This window comes from Coregonus clupeaformis, unplaced genomic scaffold (genome assembly GCF_020615455.1).
Source record: "Coregonus clupeaformis isolate EN_2021a unplaced genomic scaffold, ASM2061545v1 scaf0048, whole genome shotgun sequence".
Classification (NCBI taxonomy): domain Eukaryota; kingdom Metazoa; phylum Chordata; class Actinopteri; order Salmoniformes; family Salmonidae; genus Coregonus; species Coregonus clupeaformis.
This window is the reverse complement of record NW_025533503.1, coordinates 164421-183020: the sequence shown is the minus strand read 5'-3', so window position 1 is coordinate 183020 and position 18600 is coordinate 164421. Positions and strand designations below refer to the sequence as shown.

The 18600-nt window shown below is 44.5% G+C and overlaps 1 protein-coding gene and 1 pseudogene across 1 annotated transcript in view; both read right to left on the bottom strand.

Annotated features, from left to right (window-relative positions):
• Nucleotides 1-799: 799 nt before the first annotated feature.
• LOC123483222 lies at nt 800-16732 on the bottom strand (annotated as a pseudogene).
• Nucleotides 16733-18094: 1362 nt separating this feature from the next.
• The window catches only part of LOC123483233 (tripartite motif-containing protein 16-like), a 29167-nt gene continuing 28661 nt past the window's right edge, over nt 18095-18600 (bottom strand). Inside the window, exon 7 of the mRNA XM_045212758.1 lies at nt 18095-18121. Coding sequence (XP_045068693.1) covers nt 18095-18121 — 27 coding nt within the window. The remainder of the gene's footprint in view (nt 18122-18600) is intronic.

Sequence of the window (18600 nt, the reverse complement as noted above, 5' to 3'; positions counted from 1 at the left end):
AAAGGAAAACTACTACTAGATGTATTTTTTATTTCCCATCACCATGAATCATATTTAATAACTGAACAGTAGCAGACCTAACTTCATCTGTTCCTGACTCTAGATAGTGGATTAAAAAGACCATCAATCTCCAATGATATTAAAGTAAAATTCTGAACATTACTGATATACTGAGTGGCAAGTCAAGATATCTGCTGTTTTTATTGTTTGGTTAATACCACCACCTGCTGGACAGGTTTAATGTTGCTTGACTGAGGAGTATGGGAGAATAAAAGATGCCAAACTTGGGTCGGTTTCCCGGACATCTCCATTGAACATGCTTTTTAGTCTAGGACTAGGCTTCATCTGTGTCCGGGAAACCGGCCCATATAGTTCAATTAGCAAGTAAGTAATACTACCTGTTCCATGATACTGAGGAAAATGACATTGAGACAGAGAAACAATTGAGAAAACATATCAATGGTTCTGAATGACAACCAACATACATTAACAGCATACATCATGAATAATGTAAATGTAGCCAATTAAAACATTGCAATTGATAAAAATACATTGTTAAGTTTTAATTAAACTCTGAAGATTAAATCAGTCAGACAACAATAATTGTACAGAAAAACAGAGCATTATATCTGGGGACCATCACCACCAGCATGACTAGTATCTATGTGGACCCTACTACAGTTTAACCAGCTCAGCTATAGACTACACCAGCATGACTAGTATCTATGTGGACCCTACTACAGTTTAACTAGCTCAGCTATAGACTACACCAGCATGACTAGTATCTATGTGGACCCTACTACAGTTTAACCAGCTCAGCAGTACCAGAGAGACAAAACCCAGGATAGAGGGGCTGAGTGAATGTGGTCTGGACTCTGTGGAGGAGGGTCATTGTGTCAGAGACACTGTAGAAGGACAGAGTACCTGCCTTGTGATCCATGTCCACTCCTACTCTGGAGGACTGAGGGCCTGATACTGTAGTCACAACACTATTGTGTCTGAAATAATAACCACCATTAGAGCGCTCTAAACTCCAGGACTTGTCATTCTCTCCAAATGCACCATCTGTCCCTGTTCTGCTGATGTCTTTATATGAGACTGCTGTAATAACCCACTCCCCACTCCACTCCACCTCCCAGTAACAGCATCCAGACAGACCCTCTCTACACAGAACCATCAAGTAGTTGGTGAATCTGTCTGGATGATCAGGATATGGTTGGACTGGCCTGTATAGGTCACCTTTCTGTTTCCTTCAGACAGAGAGAGGTGTGTGTGTGCTGTGTTTGGGTCCAGTGTGAGCTGACAGGAATCTGGGAGAAGAGCAGAGCAGAGACCAATGAGGGGAGTTAGAACAATAAGTTAAGTCAGATACTGTATCTACCCTGTCTTTGATTAGAGCACAGCAGAGATCAAATCAGAGAAATATGAGGAGTCAGATAGATACCCAGTCTTTGATTAGATCTACTATTGATATATATTTCTACAGGGATTGTTAGGAGTGTCAGTAAAAAGAGACTGTTAGTTACTTCAGAATAAAGAGACTCACATTGTAAGAACTGTTCTCTGGTCTTGGGCTCTGGAGGCAGTACAACATCCACTATATTCACTACAGACACACAAACACATTTACAGAGAGAGGGAATGTTATCATCACACCATATTCCACATGTATATGACTAGTAGGGAACTTTCAATGGTCTAAAGTTGATGTTCTTATTATTTTCAACACACCTGTAGTGGACATCTTGGTCCATTCTCCTTTAAGGACGTCTTCTAGTTTCTCTGTCAGTTCAGACACAGTCTTACTCACATCTCCAAAGTACTGAAGAGGACGGACAACGATGCTGGGTAAGTCTGAAGATACACTGGTACTGGAGAGAGACTGATAACTCTGGAGAGAGAGAGAGAGAGAGAGAGAGCGTGAGAACAGAACCAAATGATTGAGAGTTTCACATTGAGTTTTAGTTTCATATCACATGTATCAAGGCAGTTTATTTACCTGGAGGAAATGGATGTGATCCTCTGTGTGTGAGAGCTGCTCCAGCTCAGTGCTTCTCTTCCTCAGCTCAGCTATCTCCTGCTCCAGTTGCTCCAGGAGTCCTTCAGCTTGACTCACTTGAGCCTTCTCTTGGGCTCTGATCAGCTCCTTCACCTCAGAGCGCCTTCTCTCAATGGAGCGGATCAGCTCAGTAAAGATCTTATCACTGTCCTCCACTGCTGCCTGTGCAGAGTGCTGTTAAGAGAGAAAGAGAGAGAGAGAGAGAGAGAGAAAGAGAGAGACTGACTTGTCTTACTTTAATGAGCCATCCTCATTACACTAACACCCCCCACTCCTAAAAACACATTGCATGACACCACAACCTCCACACAATCACATTATACAGTACCCAACACCACAGTACAATACACCATCCAGCACCACATTCCAACCGTCCATCCAACCCCTCCTCTCCAGCCGTACAGACAGCCCCCTGAGCCCCCCATACCTCCTGAAACATCTCCACACTGTTGATCATTTTGTACAACTCAAACTCAACCCTAAGGCGTCAACAGTAATGGCATTACCCTGGCAACACAGAAAAAAACATGATGAACAGTCTGTCATTGCAGAAAACGGACACCCCTCCTCAACTCCCAGGTCAACCCGAGCCAACCAGCTATTGGTGTCCAGGGCTCCATGTAATACCCTCCACTGGAGGACCCCTGACCTTTCCAGCAATGGGAGCTTATAGAGCACCCTCCACCTATACCCTGCCATGCTCTCAGCCCCCACAACCCCCTGCCACTGATGCCCCTTCACTCCCGCTAAGCTCCTGATGTGTCTAACCTTGACACTGAGGGTGTACAGCGTGTCCTGGTACACAGTACGTTTGGTCCTTGTGTACAATAGAGTCCAGGTGGGACTTGAGTCTGTTAACGAGGACCTTGGTAAAGACCTTATAGTCCAAACAGAGCAATGCCACAGGCCTCCAGTTCTTTAAGTCGTTCAAAACACATTTTATAGGCAGGAGTCAAAGCCGCCCGTCTACAGCTTAGCAGAAGCTCCTCCACCCCGATGCACTCACACAACATGCAAAACACGTCCTGTCCAATAATTCCCAAGAACGTTTTATAAAAATCCACAGGTAGACCGTTTGAGAGACAGCTGCTGATAGTTTGTGAATGCCAAGGAAATTTGATTTCTATGTGACAGAGAGTTTGGAAAGGTCTGTGAGCAGAACCTGAGAACACCCAGGATCACAGAGTTCTGCCCTCTATAAATCAGAGTAAATCAAATCAAATTTTATTGGCCACATGCGCCAAATACAACAGGTGCAGACATTACAGTGAAATGCTTACTTACAGCCCCTAACCAACAGTGCATTTATTTTTAATAAAAAAGTAAAATAAAACAACAACAAAAAAGTGTTGAGAAAAAAAGAGCAGAAGTAAAATAAAATAACAGTAGGGAGGCTATATATACAGGGGGGTACCGGTGCAGAGTCAATTTGCGGGGGCACCGGCTAGTTGTGGTAGTTGAAGTAATATGTACATGTGGGTAGAGTTAAAGTGACTATGCATAAATAATTAACAGAGCAGCAGCAGTGTAAAAAGGATGGGGTGGGGGGGCAGTGCAAATAGTCCGGGTAGCCATGATTAGCTGTTCAGGAGTCTTATGGCTTGGGGGTAGAAGCTGTTGAGAAGTCTTTTGGACCTAGACTTGGCACTCCGGTACCGCTTGCCGTGCGGTAGCAGAGAGAAGAGTCTATGACTAGGGTGGCTGGAATCTTTGACAATTTTGAGGGCCTTCCTCTGACACCGCCTGGTATAGAGGTCCTGGATGGCAGGAAGCTTGGCCCCAGTGATGTACTGGGCCGTACGCACTACCCTCTGTAGTGCCTTGCGGTCGGAGGCCAAGCAGTTGCCATACCAGGCGGTGATGCAACCAGTCAGGATGCTCTCGATGGTGCAGCTGTAGATTTTTTTAGGATCTGAGGACCCATGCCAAATCTTTTCAGTCTCCTGAGGGGGAATAGGCTTTGTCGTGCCCTCTTCACAACTGTCTTGGTGTGTTTGGACCATGATAGTTCGTTGGTGATGTGGACACCAAGGAACTTGAAGCTCTCAACCTGTTCCACTACTGCCCCGTCGATGAGAATGGGGCAGTAGTCCTCTTTTTTTGCTCAGTCCTCTTTTTTTTCCTGTAGTCCACAATCATCTCCTTTGTCTTGGTCACGTTGAGGGAGAGGTTGTTATCCTGGCACCACACGCCAGGTCTCTGACCTCCTCCCTATAGGCTGTCTCATCGTTGTCGGTGATCAGGCCTACCACTGTTGTGTCGTTGGCAAACTTAATGATGGTGTTGGAGTCGTGCCTGGCCATGCAGTCATGGGTGAACAGTGAGTACAGGAGGGGACTGAGCACGCACCCCTGAGGGGCCGCCGTGTTGAGGATCAGTGTGGCAGATGTGTTGTTACCTACCCTTACCACCTGGGGGCGGCCCATCAGGAAGTCCAGGATCCAGTTGCAGAGGGAGGTGTTTAGTCCCAGGATCCTTAGCTAAGTGATGAGCTTTGAGGGCACTATGGTGTTGAATGCTGAGCTGTAGTCAATGAATAGCATTCTCACGTAGGTGTTCCTCTTGTCCAGGTGGGAAAGGGCAGTGTGGAGTGCAATAGAGATTGCATCATCTATGGATCTGTTGGGGCGGTATGCAAATTGGAGTGGGTCTAGGGTTTCTGGGATAATGGATGTGAGCCATGACCAGCCTTTCAAAGCACTTCATGGCTACAGACGTCAGTGCTACGGGTCGGTAGTCATTTAGGCAGGTTATCTTAGTTTCCTTGGGCACGGGGACTATGGTGGTCTGCTTGAAACATGTTGGTATTACAGACTCAGTCAGGGACATGTTGAAAATGTCAGTGAAGACACTTGCCAGTTTGTCAGCACATGCTCGGAGTACACGTCCTGGTAAGCCGTCTGGCCCTGCGGCCTTGTGAATGTTGACCTGCTTAAAAGTCTTACTCACATCGGCTACGGAGAGCGTGATCACATAGTCCTCCGGAACAGCTGGTGCTCTCATGCATGCTTCAGTGTTGCTTGCCTCAAAGCGAGCATAGAAGTGGTTTAGCTCGTCTGGAAGTCTTGTGTCACTGGGCAGCTCGCGGCTGTGCTTCCCTTTGTAGTCTGTAATAGTTTTCAAGCCCTGCCACATCCGACGAGCGTCAGAGCCGGTGTAGTACGATTCAATCTTAGCCCTGTATTGACTCTTTGCCTGTTTGATGGTTCGTCGGAGGGCATAGCGGGATTTCTTATAAGCGTCAGGGATAGAGTCACGCTCCTTGAAAGCGGCAGCTCTACCCTTTAGCTCAGTGCGGATGTTTCCTGTAATCCATGGCTTCTGATTGGGGTATGTACGTACGGTCACTGTGGGGATGACATCATCGATGCACTTATTGATGAAGCCAGTGACTGATGTGGTGTACTCCTCAATGCTATCTGAAGAATCCCGGAACATGTTCCAGTCTGTGCTAGCAAAACAGTACTGTAGCTTAGCATCTGCGTCATCTGACCACTTTTTTATTAACTGAGTCACTGGTGCTTCCTGCTTTAGTTTTTGCTTATAAGCAGGAATCAGGAGGATAGAGTTATGGTCAGATTTACCAAATGGAGGGCGAGGGAGAGCTTTGTATGCGTCTCTGTGTGTGGAGTAAAGGTGGTCTAGAGTTTTTTTTCCTCTGGTTGCACATTTAACATGCTGGTAGAAATTAGGTAGAACGGATTTAAGTTTCCCTGCATTAAAGTCCCCGGCCACTAAATCAAATCAAATCAAATCAAATCAAATTTTATTGGTCACATGCGCCGAATACAACAAGTGCAGACATTACAGTGAAATGCTTACTTACAGCCCCTTAACCAACAGTGCGTTTATTTTAAACAAAAAAAGTAAGAATAAAACAAAAAAAAAAAAAAGTGTTGAGAAAAACAAAGAGCAGAAGTAAAATAAAGTGACAGTAGGGAGGCTATATATACAGGGGGTAACGGTGCAGAGTCAATGTGCGGGGGCACCGGCTAGTTGAGGTAGTTGAGGTAATATGTACATGTGGGTAGAGTTAAAGTGACTATGCATAAATACTTAACAGAGTAGCAGCAGCGTAAAAAGGATGGGGTGGGGGCAGTGCAAATAGTCCGGGTAGCTGTTCAGGAGTCTTATGGCTTGTGGGTAGAAGCTGTTGAGAAGTCTTTTGGACCTAGACTTGGCACTCCGGTACCGCTTGCCGTGCGGTAGCAGAGAGAGAACAGTCTATGACTAGGGTGGCTGGAGTCTTTGACAATTTTGAGGGCCTTCCTCTGACACCGCCTGGTATAGAGGTCTTGGATGGCAGGGAGCTTTGCCCCAGTGATGTACTGGGCCGTACGCACTACCCTCTGTAGTGCCTTGCGGTCAGAGGCCAAGCAGTTGCCATACCAGGCGGTGATGCAACCAGTCAGGATGCTCTCGATGGTGCAGCTGTAGAATTTTTTGAGGATCTGAGGACCCATGCCAAATCTTTTTAGTCTCCTGAGGGGGAATAGGCTTTGTCGTGCCCTCTTCACGACTGTCTTGGTGTGCTTGGACCATGATAGTTCGTTGGTGATGTGGACACCAAGGAACTTGAAGCTCTCAACCTGTTCCACTACAGCCCCGTCGATGAGAATGGGGCGTGCTCAGTCCTCTTTTTTTTTCCTGTAGTCCACAATCATCTCCTTTGTCTTGGTCACGTTGAGGGAGAGGTTGTTGTCCTGGCACCACACGGCCAGATCTCTGACCTCCTCCCTATAGGCTGTCTCATCGTTGTCGGTGATCAGGCCTACCACTGTTGTGTCGGTCGGCAAACTTAATGATGGTGTTGAGTCGTGCCTGGCCATGCAGTCATGGGTGAACAGAGAGTACAGGAGGGGACTGAGCACGCACCCCTGAGGGGCCCCGTGTTGAGGATCAGTGTGGCAGATGTGTTGTTACCTACCCTTACCACCTGGGGGCGGCCCGTCAGGAAGTCCAGGATCCAGTTGCAGAGGGAGGTGTTTAGTCCCAGGATCCTTAGCTTAGTGATGAGCTTAGAGGGCACTATGGTGTTGAATGCTGAGCTGTAGTCAATGAATAGCATTCTCACGTAGGTGTTCCTCTTGTCCAGGTGGGAAAGGGCAGTGTGGAGTGCGATAGAGATTGCATCATCTGTGGATCTGTTGGGGCGGTATGCAAATTGGAGTGGGTCTAGGGTTTCTGGGATTATGCTGTTGATGTGAGCCACGACCAGTCTTTCAAAGCACTTCATGGCTACAGACGTCAGTGCCACGGGTCGGTAGTCATTTAGGCAGGTTATCTTAGAGTTCTTGGGCACGGGGACTATGGTGGTCTGCTTGAAACATGTTGGTATTACAGACTCGGTCAGGGACATGTTGAAAATGTCAGTGAAGACACTTGCCAGTTGGTCAGCACATGCTCGGAGTACACGCCCTGGTAATCCGTCTGGCCCAGCGGCCTTGTGAATGTTGACTTGCTTAAAAGTCTTACTCACATCGGCTACGGAGAGCGTGATCACATAGTCGTCCGGAACAGCTGGTGCTCTCATGCATGCTTCAGTGTTGCTTGCCTCGAAGCGAGCATAGAAGTGGTACGGAACGCTGCCTCTGGATGAGCGTTTTCCTGTTGACTTATGGCCTTTTACAGCTCATTCAGTGCAATCTTATTGCCAGCATTGGTTTGTGGTGGTAAATAGACAGCTATGAAAAATATAGATGAAAACTCTCTTGGTAAATAGTGTGGTCTACAGCTTATCTCATAAGATACTCTACCTCAGGCGAGCAAAACCTCGAGACTTCCTTAGTATTTGATTTTGTGCACTAGCTGTTGTTTACAAATATACACAGACCGCCACCCCTCGTCTTACCGGAGTCAGCCGCTCTATCCTGCCGATGTAGCGTATATATCCCGCCAGCTGCATGTTGTCCATGTCGTCGTTCAGCCACGACTCAGTGAAACATAAGATGTTACAGTTTTTTATGTCCAGTTGGTAGGATAACCGTAATCTTAAATCATCCAATTTATTCTCTAATGATTGAAGATTGGCTAATAGGATTGATAGCAGAGGCAGTTTACTCGCTCACCGTCAGATCCTTACAAGGCACCGCGACCTACGTCCACGATATCTCTGTCTCTTCCTCATGCGAATGATGGGGATTTTGACCTTGTCGGGTGTCTGTAGGATATCCTTTGTGGCCGCCTCGTTGAAGAAAAAATCTTCGTCCAATACGAGGTGAGTAATCGCTGTCCTGATATCCAGAAGCTCTTTTTGGTTTTAAGAGACGATGGCAGAAACATTATGTACAAAATAAATTACAAATAATGTGGAAAAACACACAAAATAGTATAATTGGTTAGAGGGCTGTAAAACGGCTGCCATCTTCTCCGGCACCGCTAATGTACAACTCAACAGCCTCAAGTTACTCACCCATCAGGCTCCCTCATCTCCCCCACAACAGAAGTTACACACCCATCAGACGAACATAAAACAAGGGATTTTCTTGGTTTCCCCACTCTGTTTTTCCAACCCAAAAAGAAAGAGCTGGGAGCATCCATCTCTCTCAATGTTAAATCTAGCTCTGGGCTTTCCTTACATCCCATCACTGACAAAGAGACTCAAACTCCCCCTTCTGCTGACCCCACCTCTCCCAAAAGCCTTGGAAGCTTGAGCAAAAAGTGGCATCTTGTAAGAGCTTTACATTGAATTTCCAATAGGACACCTGCCTGGGCCCTGGTGAAACAGAGAACTGAGCCCTGTACTAGGTGCAGACACATTTTGGAAAGCAAAGACAAGGTCAATAATTTTGGCTCTAACCGCTAATAACCTACCCTTACACACCTATTTTGAAATGTTAATGTTTTTGTTTATTCCCCCAGTCTCTGCCGCCGTTCATGTTAAGGAAGTCTAACTGTGAAATCTCCATAAGAGGTGGGAGGGAAATCACCACAATCAGAAGCCAGTAGAGAAGCCCATAAAGCCACCATGCCAGAAAAAAACATCCATTTAAGCAGATTCTGAAGACATGCCCTTAAGAACCCATGACCCATTTTCTCAGCCTATACCGCTTCCTGGGTGAGAGGACACTAAACCCCTCATTCTTCATCACGTGTTGTACTGACCTTACAAACCTTCCAGGATCCATAAAATAAGACTCCAGCAGAACCTTATTTTTCCCCTTTAGTCTGCATCAGGAACCTAGAAAGTTATCTCACCGTATATACTGGGCCCTCAGCCTGACTGGCTGTCAACTCTGGATCCAATGAGCCGTCTGAAAACGAGACCGCCTTGTCCTCCACTCCCGCAGACTCACCTCCCCCCTCTTCCTCCTCCTCCATTGGCACGGTACCGTCCTCTTCCTCCCCATTCTGCCCCCCTGCACTTCCCCCCTGATCAGTGCCTCTTCCCCAATGACAGGCAATATTTCCTGGGATGAGCCCACCAAGCCTTTGCCCACCGGAGTCTCCGTGCTCACAGCAACCTGCCTCAGCTCATGTAGCCCAGCTGCAACCCTCCCCACCACCGCTTTCTCCACGGCCTGCGCACCACCACTTGACCCTGCTCTACTCTCCTCCCTCCTGGTACCCCCTCCATATATTCTGCAATTCTTAGTAATTACTACTTTAGTAAGAATATACATTTAGTAAGGATATACACTTTATTCAGTACTACTGCAGTTGCTTAATAATTCCAATAGATGGCAGCATAAGACCATGAATGACATTTCAGAAGATTAGTTTAGTTCTCTCCCTGGATACACCACCACTCCACCTCACAGGAAAACTCCTGCCTGAGCTTTTTACTGTCCCTTTCCACACTGCTAACGCAGGGGGAAGGACTGAAAACACATTACTGTGAAGTAATATAATGATGATTCATGTTTATTATTACCTGTTTTTATGGTCATGTTTTGAAATTATACTTCATTACTATAATGATTATCAATAAACCTGAACATTATTTCAGTCACCTCTGGTCGACAAAAATGTATTTTCCTAGTACATTCATTGTCAAATTTATCAACCAGCATCGAGCCGCTCTGCTTTCTCGCACAAGCGAGGGGTATGTTGAGGTAAATTTGCTAACCACGAGGGTTGCATGATGTAAATGATTGGCGGGCTGGAAGATGCAGTGTTTTGTCTTTTCCATTCCGAGACTGTTTACTCCCAATATGAGATATTATGAAGGTTTTTATAATGCATGTTAACTAGTGTTGAGGTTAGCTCATCTGACTAGTGATAATTTGGCCGGGGTTCAATACCTGCTATAGTTAATATTTTGTTGCTCTCCCAAAAGCAACACAGGCCTAATACGAGATATATAGCTAACTCTGAAGTAATGAGTGACAATTTTAGAAAATCATGGGACATAGTGTTTGGTTGCATGCTATTTTATGGTCAATCATATTGCTGCTTGTAGCCTATAACTGATGCTTCGTGGTCTTATGCTGCCATCTATTGGAAATATTTAGCAATTAAAAATTATTAATTCACGTAAAGACATTGGTGAGGCAGCTGAGAAATAAAGTGTATTTTTCTTATTAATTCTGGAGATCAGTCTCAAACCTGCCCCACCTATGACATGCCAATTGCTGGACTTTCACATAGAGGTTACTAGGTCAAACCCAGTTCAAACCACCTTTAAAAAATAAAACAAATGTGTTGTTTATCAAGTGTTCTGCCTTGCAATAATACATATAATAAAATAACAAATAAATAAAAAGCAAATGCTTACATAGGTTTCATTTAAAAAATAACAATAAATGCTATTTAGTACTATAATGGTATTTACTAACACAATATTATTACTAAAAGTTTCTAAACGTGTTCTAGGCTACCCTACCCTAGAATTGTCTCCCGAGTGGCGCAGTGGTCTAAGGCACTGCATCGCAGTGCTAGCTGTGCCACTAGAGATCCTGTGGGTTCGATTCCCACGGGGGGCCAGTATGAAAAAAATACAAAATAAAAATATATAAATAATGTATGCACTCACTAACTGTAAGTAGCTCAATTCTGGCTTTTTAAAATTGGCCACATCTTGAAAAGGAGGACAGGGACATGCGTTCTCTTTAGGTTTTACACCTTTTTCAGAAAAAAATATGGTTAACCATCGCTAGCACTGTGGGTCACCACAAGGTGTACCCAGGTGAACAGTGAGTTTGCTCACCAAGTAGTCATAACCTTGTTAATAATAAGTTACCTGAGGTAAAGCTACAATGTTAATACGGGCTGGTCTCATTACCAACAATAGGGAAGCTGGCATTGTGACGCAGAACAATGGGCTGGGAATAGAACTTTCATTAGGCGAGTTGGTGCCACAGAGCTCAATACAACTAATAGGAGCTGGCAGGGAGAAACATGCCCTATTATTTCTAAACTACGGCAAGCATCTGGGACATATGGTAATATTATGAAACTGGGCTCCATGGCGGTTTCAATTAACTAGTTTTATCAGATACAGTCATTCAAAATGTATTGTGTCCAGCCTAGTCCTAGCCCCCGCTGCCGGCTGGTCGCGCTTGTCTGCACTAGCATTACACTTGTCTACGAAAAGAGACAACATGTTTAACGGATTCCGCTTGGCACCCAGCCGAGAGCACACGAAAACCACTTGCAAATTTACCAAAACTAACCAACTACTTGCGGTCTGTTCGTATGTAATAAACGGAGGCAGACTAGACACCACAACTCTTGTCGAAAGAGGCGAAATCTGCACCAACACACCCCTAACAAAAATCCCACTCGCAACAAGACAAACCTTTTTCATTAACACAACCACCGTCTTGTTCATTCTGGATGCAGAGTGCAGATGTTCTGCTCCAACCTGTTCGCCGACCATGAGCAAAACTTCCTCCACACCTTTTTCCGGAACGCACCTGAAGCGACAGCATTTCTTCTCCACTCGGTTAAGGCCATCACGCAACCCTAACAAACTACCCCTACTCCCCCCTCAACTCTAAACGATAAATAGTGGAAACCAATAAACAACCCCTCCACCATGAGAAAATACATTCTGAAAATACGCAAGAACCAAAAGAAAAAAGAATAGTAGCCCTCCTCACAAACCATAAAACTCTCAAACAACCAACAACTTCTTCTTCTATGATAAAATGGCGGTCCACAAACCAACGTTAAAGGTGCATGCCGCCACCTACTGTGCTGGAGAGTGTGGTCAATCACGGTTTCCAACATTTCTAAATCCTCCTACCCAACTCAGTACTTCTGAGAAAATAAAGAAGAGCCTCACCTCTATCCAGTGGAACATTAATATCAATTATATCTTGTTTCAAAGCTCTGTTAGCTAACTGGTCTACAATTTCATTCCCTTCCACACCCGAGTGTGCTGGGACCCAGCAGAATCTCACTACTACACCCATTCTCTCAATTCTCCATAATAACATGAATACCTCCAATAGCAGGTCACTCCTATTAGATTTACCAGATGATAAACTATTCAATACAGACAGAGAATCTGAGCATACTATAATTCTAAGAGGTTGTACGTCCTCCACCCACTGGAGGGCAACTATTATCGCTAACAGTTCAACTGAGTATACTGACAGTTCATCTGTTAGTCTTCTACATATCTGCACATCAAATTCAGGAACGTAAACGCCTGCTCCTGTGCGCCCACTATCTGGGTCCTTGGATCCAACTGTGAAAAGCGGTAAAAAAGCATAAAAACTTCTACCAATGTAATTGTCAACCAGTTTCCCTATATCACTGACTTCTGACCAATCTTTCCTTTTCTCTACCAAGGTTAGATCAACAACAGGGTCTGGGAGTAACCATGGAGGAACATCCCCTATCACCACAGAAGGGCCAACCTCCAACTCCCTCAAACCACTCTCATCAGCAAGTTTTCCAACTGTCCAACCAAAACCACTGCCTTGTCTACTAGTATATTCCCAACAGTCATCTAGAACAGTAGCAGTGGGATGCTCAACCTCACAGCCTTTCAACCCAATAAGATAATGACCATTTTTTACGCTGTATATCCAAAGGCATCTCACCTGCCTCCACTAGTAAGGCACATACAGATGTTGATTTAAATGCACCAATACATATCCTTAAAGCTATATACTGGATTCTGTCCTTGCCGCTGTTCCATAAACTATACACCCGTAATCAATTGTCGTCCTGATCAGAGCTCTATAAATATCCATCAACGATTGTCTGTCAGCACCCCATTCATAACCAGAGACCCACACAACCAACTACCGCAAAAGTGATGGAATGAGAGAGACAGAGACATCTTTACAACACTGTACATCGCCATAATATAACGATTCTTCTTCTTTGGAGTTTAACGGCAGTTGGCATCCAATATGTCCCCAACTGGAATATAATATACATCTATTTTACTTTGTGATACAGAATGGGAAAAGGGGAAAGGAACATTTAATTAAAAACCTTCCAACTAACCAAACACTCATTAAAAACCCACTACCCCATTCCACTACTTTGACCCTATCTGCTCCTGCACCATGCCAATGGCCTGGGAGGACGGGACACCACCACTCAACACACCCTGTAACTCTTCTGAAGTCAAATCTTGTATGCCTAAATACTTCTCTGCAGCTGCCACCACAACATCTATTTTCTGTGATTTACGTTCTATTTCTGCGGTACAGTTGATAACCATTGCTATGAACGCTAAGAAGCTAACTTTACTGAAGCATATATCACTCGTTGGCCTATCCCTCTGTGCTGGCACAGATCTACTACTCACAGGGATCCTCTCAGGATCTCTCACCCTTGACCCATCCTCCTCTACTTTCTTCACTGCCTCAGCATACGACACCTTCTGCACTACTCTGACTCTAGCCACCTCAACCTGCCTCTCTCGCACCGGACACTTCCGATCCCTTCAACATGGGCATCCCAACAGTTGACACACAACTTTATCGACCGAAACTACACAATCCTCTATCCCATGCCCTCCTGCACACTTCCCACATCTTGGAATCTCCCTCCTACAAACTGCTGCAACATGACCATAAACGTTGCACCTGAATCAGTGCAGTGGATTCACCACAAAAGCTCTAACAGGATAACTGATATATCCTACCATGACTTTGTCGGGTAAAGACTCAAAACTCAAAAGGACTGACAGTGACTCCTATGTTTCACCACGCTCACCACCGGGTCTGCGTCCCACCAAACGGCGGGAATCACAAACACCAAGAAGCTTCAACTTGAATTTCTCCACCTCCACACTTAACATTACCCCAGAAATCACTCCTTTCAATGGTGCCCTGTTCCTAAGAGCAAAGCAAGAAACAGATCTTGACCCAAGTTGCGTGACACGGAGCGCCCACTCCCTCTGGTCAGAAGAAACACAATCAAATATCACAAGTCCACTACAGGTTACCTTCACTGATTCAACTGCACCCAACTCCTTTCCCACCCACCCTGAAACCACAAATGGATCTGCCAAAAGGTATGGATCCACTTTCTATAACAATGTAACTCCTACTGCACCAGATTCTTCTTTATCATGTCCATTGATGCCAGGCTCTGGTTCTGAGCTCATCACCACACCTTCTACCTCACTTAACTCTCCCTCATTCATTTCCATTTCACCTCCAGAACTCAGTCAGGTGCACGCTCACTCTGTTTGCACTTGAGTTATAACATTTGAAATGTCTCTATTCCTTTGAAATGTTTGTGAGTGTAATGTTTACTGTTCATTTCTGATTTGTTTATTATTTATTTCACTTGCTTTGGTAATGTAACATATGTTTCCAATGCCAATAAAGCCCATTTAATTGAATTGAGAGAGAGAGCGAGAGCTCCCTTTTAATGTATAGCGGAAATGAGTCGTTCATGGTTACTCATGGTTATATGAAGAGGTTGCGACTTTAAATCATGTCAGCACAATAGGGAATGTCCTTTTGGTCAAGATGATGGTTTCTCCCACAGTAGACCTGGGTTCATAACCCGTCGGTTACATTTAGCAGTCTATTCTATGAAAGGGGTCCAGACAGCCTGTTCCCAACAGTGGGATTGGATAGGGGCCTCTCTCCCCCTCTCTCTCTCTCCCTCTCTCTCTCTCTCTCTCTCTGACTGGAGGAGAGAAGTGAAATGGTGTGTCTCCTCTGGTCAACAATACTCACCTTGAGAGACTCCACAGCCTGTTGGAGCTCCTTCAGCTCCTTCTCTCTCTCCTGGAATCTCTGCTGGACCTTCTGCTGACTCATCCCCAGCTGCCTCTGTGGAGAATCACTCTTCAATGAGCTATCAAGCTTTATTTGTCCAGTAGAACAATAATATAATAATGTTGTCACGGTTTACTATGCCAGAACCCAGAAGCAGACCAGGACAAGGTACGTTGAGAGAAAGGTGAGTGTTTATTCAATAGATTCCGAGTGAGGCTGAATAATCCAGGGAACAGAGCGGGTGGCGTGGATGGGTTGTGGAGGGTGCAGTGGTTGGTCCGGTACTGGCTCGGCAGCCGCCGACCATCAGGCAGAGGTTGGGTGAAGGTTCCGGGTGAGAGATGTTCATAGCTAACGATCCGGCAGGAACTGGATGTTCGCCAGAGCCTAAGAAGGAGTGATGATCAGGACCAGGTGTTCAGATTGCTGATGGGATGCAGGTGCGGAAAACAAGAGCGCTCCCGGAGCGTTCCCGAAACCTCGGGAAACTGGAGATTACGAACAGGTACACTAGTCACCAGACAGGACCCGACTCAGACAGCCGGGATCGTTACAAATGTGACATAAAGGAAGGTCTAAAATCTTGAGGAAATGTCTCTTTCCAATATTATACAGTATTTTATATGTTGCTATGTGAATAACTATAGTTTTTATGGTAGGAGTAAGTGTATCAAGGGCATTCAGAATGATAATAGTGTTTGACTTTAGAAAATGGTAATACATTTGGAATAAACTTAATATACTCTAGGTTTGTGTTCATATTTATTCTGCAGAGGATTGATTCCATTTGCCGTGGATCGACTTCATTTGAATGATCTCATATTCAAACAGCCTTAGTTCCTACTGTAATTATTATTTGAAAGAGCTTTAGTTCCTACTGTATCTTTAATTCTTTGTTTATCAGAAAGTCACCAACAAGTAGTTCTGGTCTTACCTGTTTCTCAGTCCTCTCTGCTGCAGCTGACACTGTATCATGGCCTTTATGTTCATCCATTGTACACTGATAACAGATACACTGCTTATCGGTATGACAGTAAACCTCCAGCAGTTTGTCATGATGAGAGCAGATCTTCTCCTGTAGTTGTGTGGTGGCTTTGACCAGCTTGTGCTTCTTGAAAGCAGGAGATTCATAGTGAGGTTGGAGGTGATTCTCACAGTAAGAAGCCAGACACACCAGACAGGACATGAGGGCTTTCTGCTTTCTGGTCCCAGTGCAGAAATCACACGCCACATCTCCAGGTCCAGCATAGCACAGAGCAGGAGGAGGAGCAGCCTGGAGTCCTGTCTTCTTCAGTTTCTCCACCACTTCAGCCAACATGTTATTTTTCCTCAGATTAGGCCTTGGAGTGAAGGTCTGTCTGCACTGAAGACAGCTATAGACCCCTTTCAGAACATCCTGATCCCAGCAGCCCTCAATACAGCTCCTACAGTAACTGTGTCCACAGGGGATAGTGACCGGCTCCTTCAGTAGATCCAGACAGACAGAACAACAGAACTCGTCCTCGTCCAGCAGAACTCCCTGCTGAGCCATTTGGTTGGTTGTTCACTCTCACACAGACAGACGACACAAGAGACTCAGATCAGCTTCATTTCCACAGAAGTGAGTTTTTGGGAGGGCGAGGACTTTCAGGATCTTCCAGATAGGTGAGGTTAGAGGGAGGGAGGGAGGGAGGGAGGGAGGGAGGGAAGGAAGGAAGGAAGGAGGGAGGGATAGAGGGAGGGAGAAGTTAGAGGAATGGAGGGAGAGAAAGAGAACTGCGTGCAACGTGGTGAGGGAGACAAATATTTTAGTTTCTAGGTTAGGGCCCTTAATTTGGAATAAATCTAACAAATATGAGTTGTTAGAATATATAAAGGGTAACAATTCCTATGAAGTACATATTATAATTATTATAATGACCTTTATACTGCCTTATTATACACCTATGTGTTATAACACTGATTATTAGTGTCTATAATAATTCATAAGTGGTTGTAATGGGGGGGCTTGATATTGATACAATATACTGTAGTTTAAATGAATACTGTATGTATTGACTGATCATTGAGAATGAGGTAATACTTTACATTACAATGTGGTTATTACTGTTAGGCCTAGGGTCAGGGTTAGAGTTACTACATTCAGCAGTAACCCTAACCCTAGCCATATCTAGGACTAAAAAGAGAAGATGTTTTATAATCAGAGTTCTTTGTATCTCTTCTTAGTCAGACAGAAACCCCCCACATCTTATAGGTCGACGAGGTTATGAACATATCCAATTAATTGTTTCTCGTTCCAGACGAAATGAAACTGCCTTTCAGCAGGAAAAACGTCTCTAAATCAAATCAAATCAAATTTTATTTGTCACATACACGTGTTTAGCAGATGTTATTGCGGGTGTAGCGAAATGCTTGTGCTTCTAGCTCCGACAGTGTAGTAATATCTAACAAGTAATATCTAACAATTTCACAACATATACCCTATACACACAAATCTAGTAAGGAATGGAATTTAAGAATATATACATATATGGACAAGCAATGACAGAGCGGCATGGACTAAAATACAGTAGAATATTACAGAATAGAATACAGTTTATACATATGAGATGAGTAGTGCAAGATATGTAAACATTATTAAAGTGACTAGTGTTCCATTTCTTAAAGTGGCCAGTGATTTCAATAGGCCAGAACTGTTAGAGTTACTACATTCAGCAGTAACCCTAACCCTAGCCATATCTAGGACTAAAAAGAGAAGATGTTTTATAATCAGAGTTCTTTGTATCTCTTCTTAGTCAGACAGAAACCCCCCACATCTTATAGGTGGACGGGGTTATGAACATATCCAATGAATTGTTTCTGCAACCAGATGAAATGAAACTGCCTTTCAGCAGGAAAAGCTTCTCTAATAATCCTAACCATTGCTGGGTGTCTTCAGAGACTGAGGTATAGAGACACACTGTCAAGTCAAATCATCTGGCTGTGCTTTCATGTCAAAACATTTATTATTTTCTATTCATAAAAGTATTGTATTATATTCTTTGATAACATATTCTATCCATAGGCTCCACTCTGTATAGTGTTAATGATGACTGTTTGTTCTGTACATTGATTGAATGGTTAGGACTATCTCACTGTATTCACTGTTTAAATCCCAAGAGACCAGGAGACCTAAAGGAAGCCTTCAACATTGTATCCCTTCATCCAGTCATAGTAAACAACCTCTGTCTGTCTGTCTGTCTGTATGTCTGTCTGTCTGTAAACACAGCCAACTTTTCTGCGGTGGTTGTTGTTGCTATCAGTGCTGCACAGCTATTTTCAGGTCTCTCCAGAGATGGTCGATCGGGTTCAACTCCAGGATCTGGCTGGACCACTCAAGGACATTCAGAGACTTGTCCCGAAGCCACTGTTGCGTCTTGG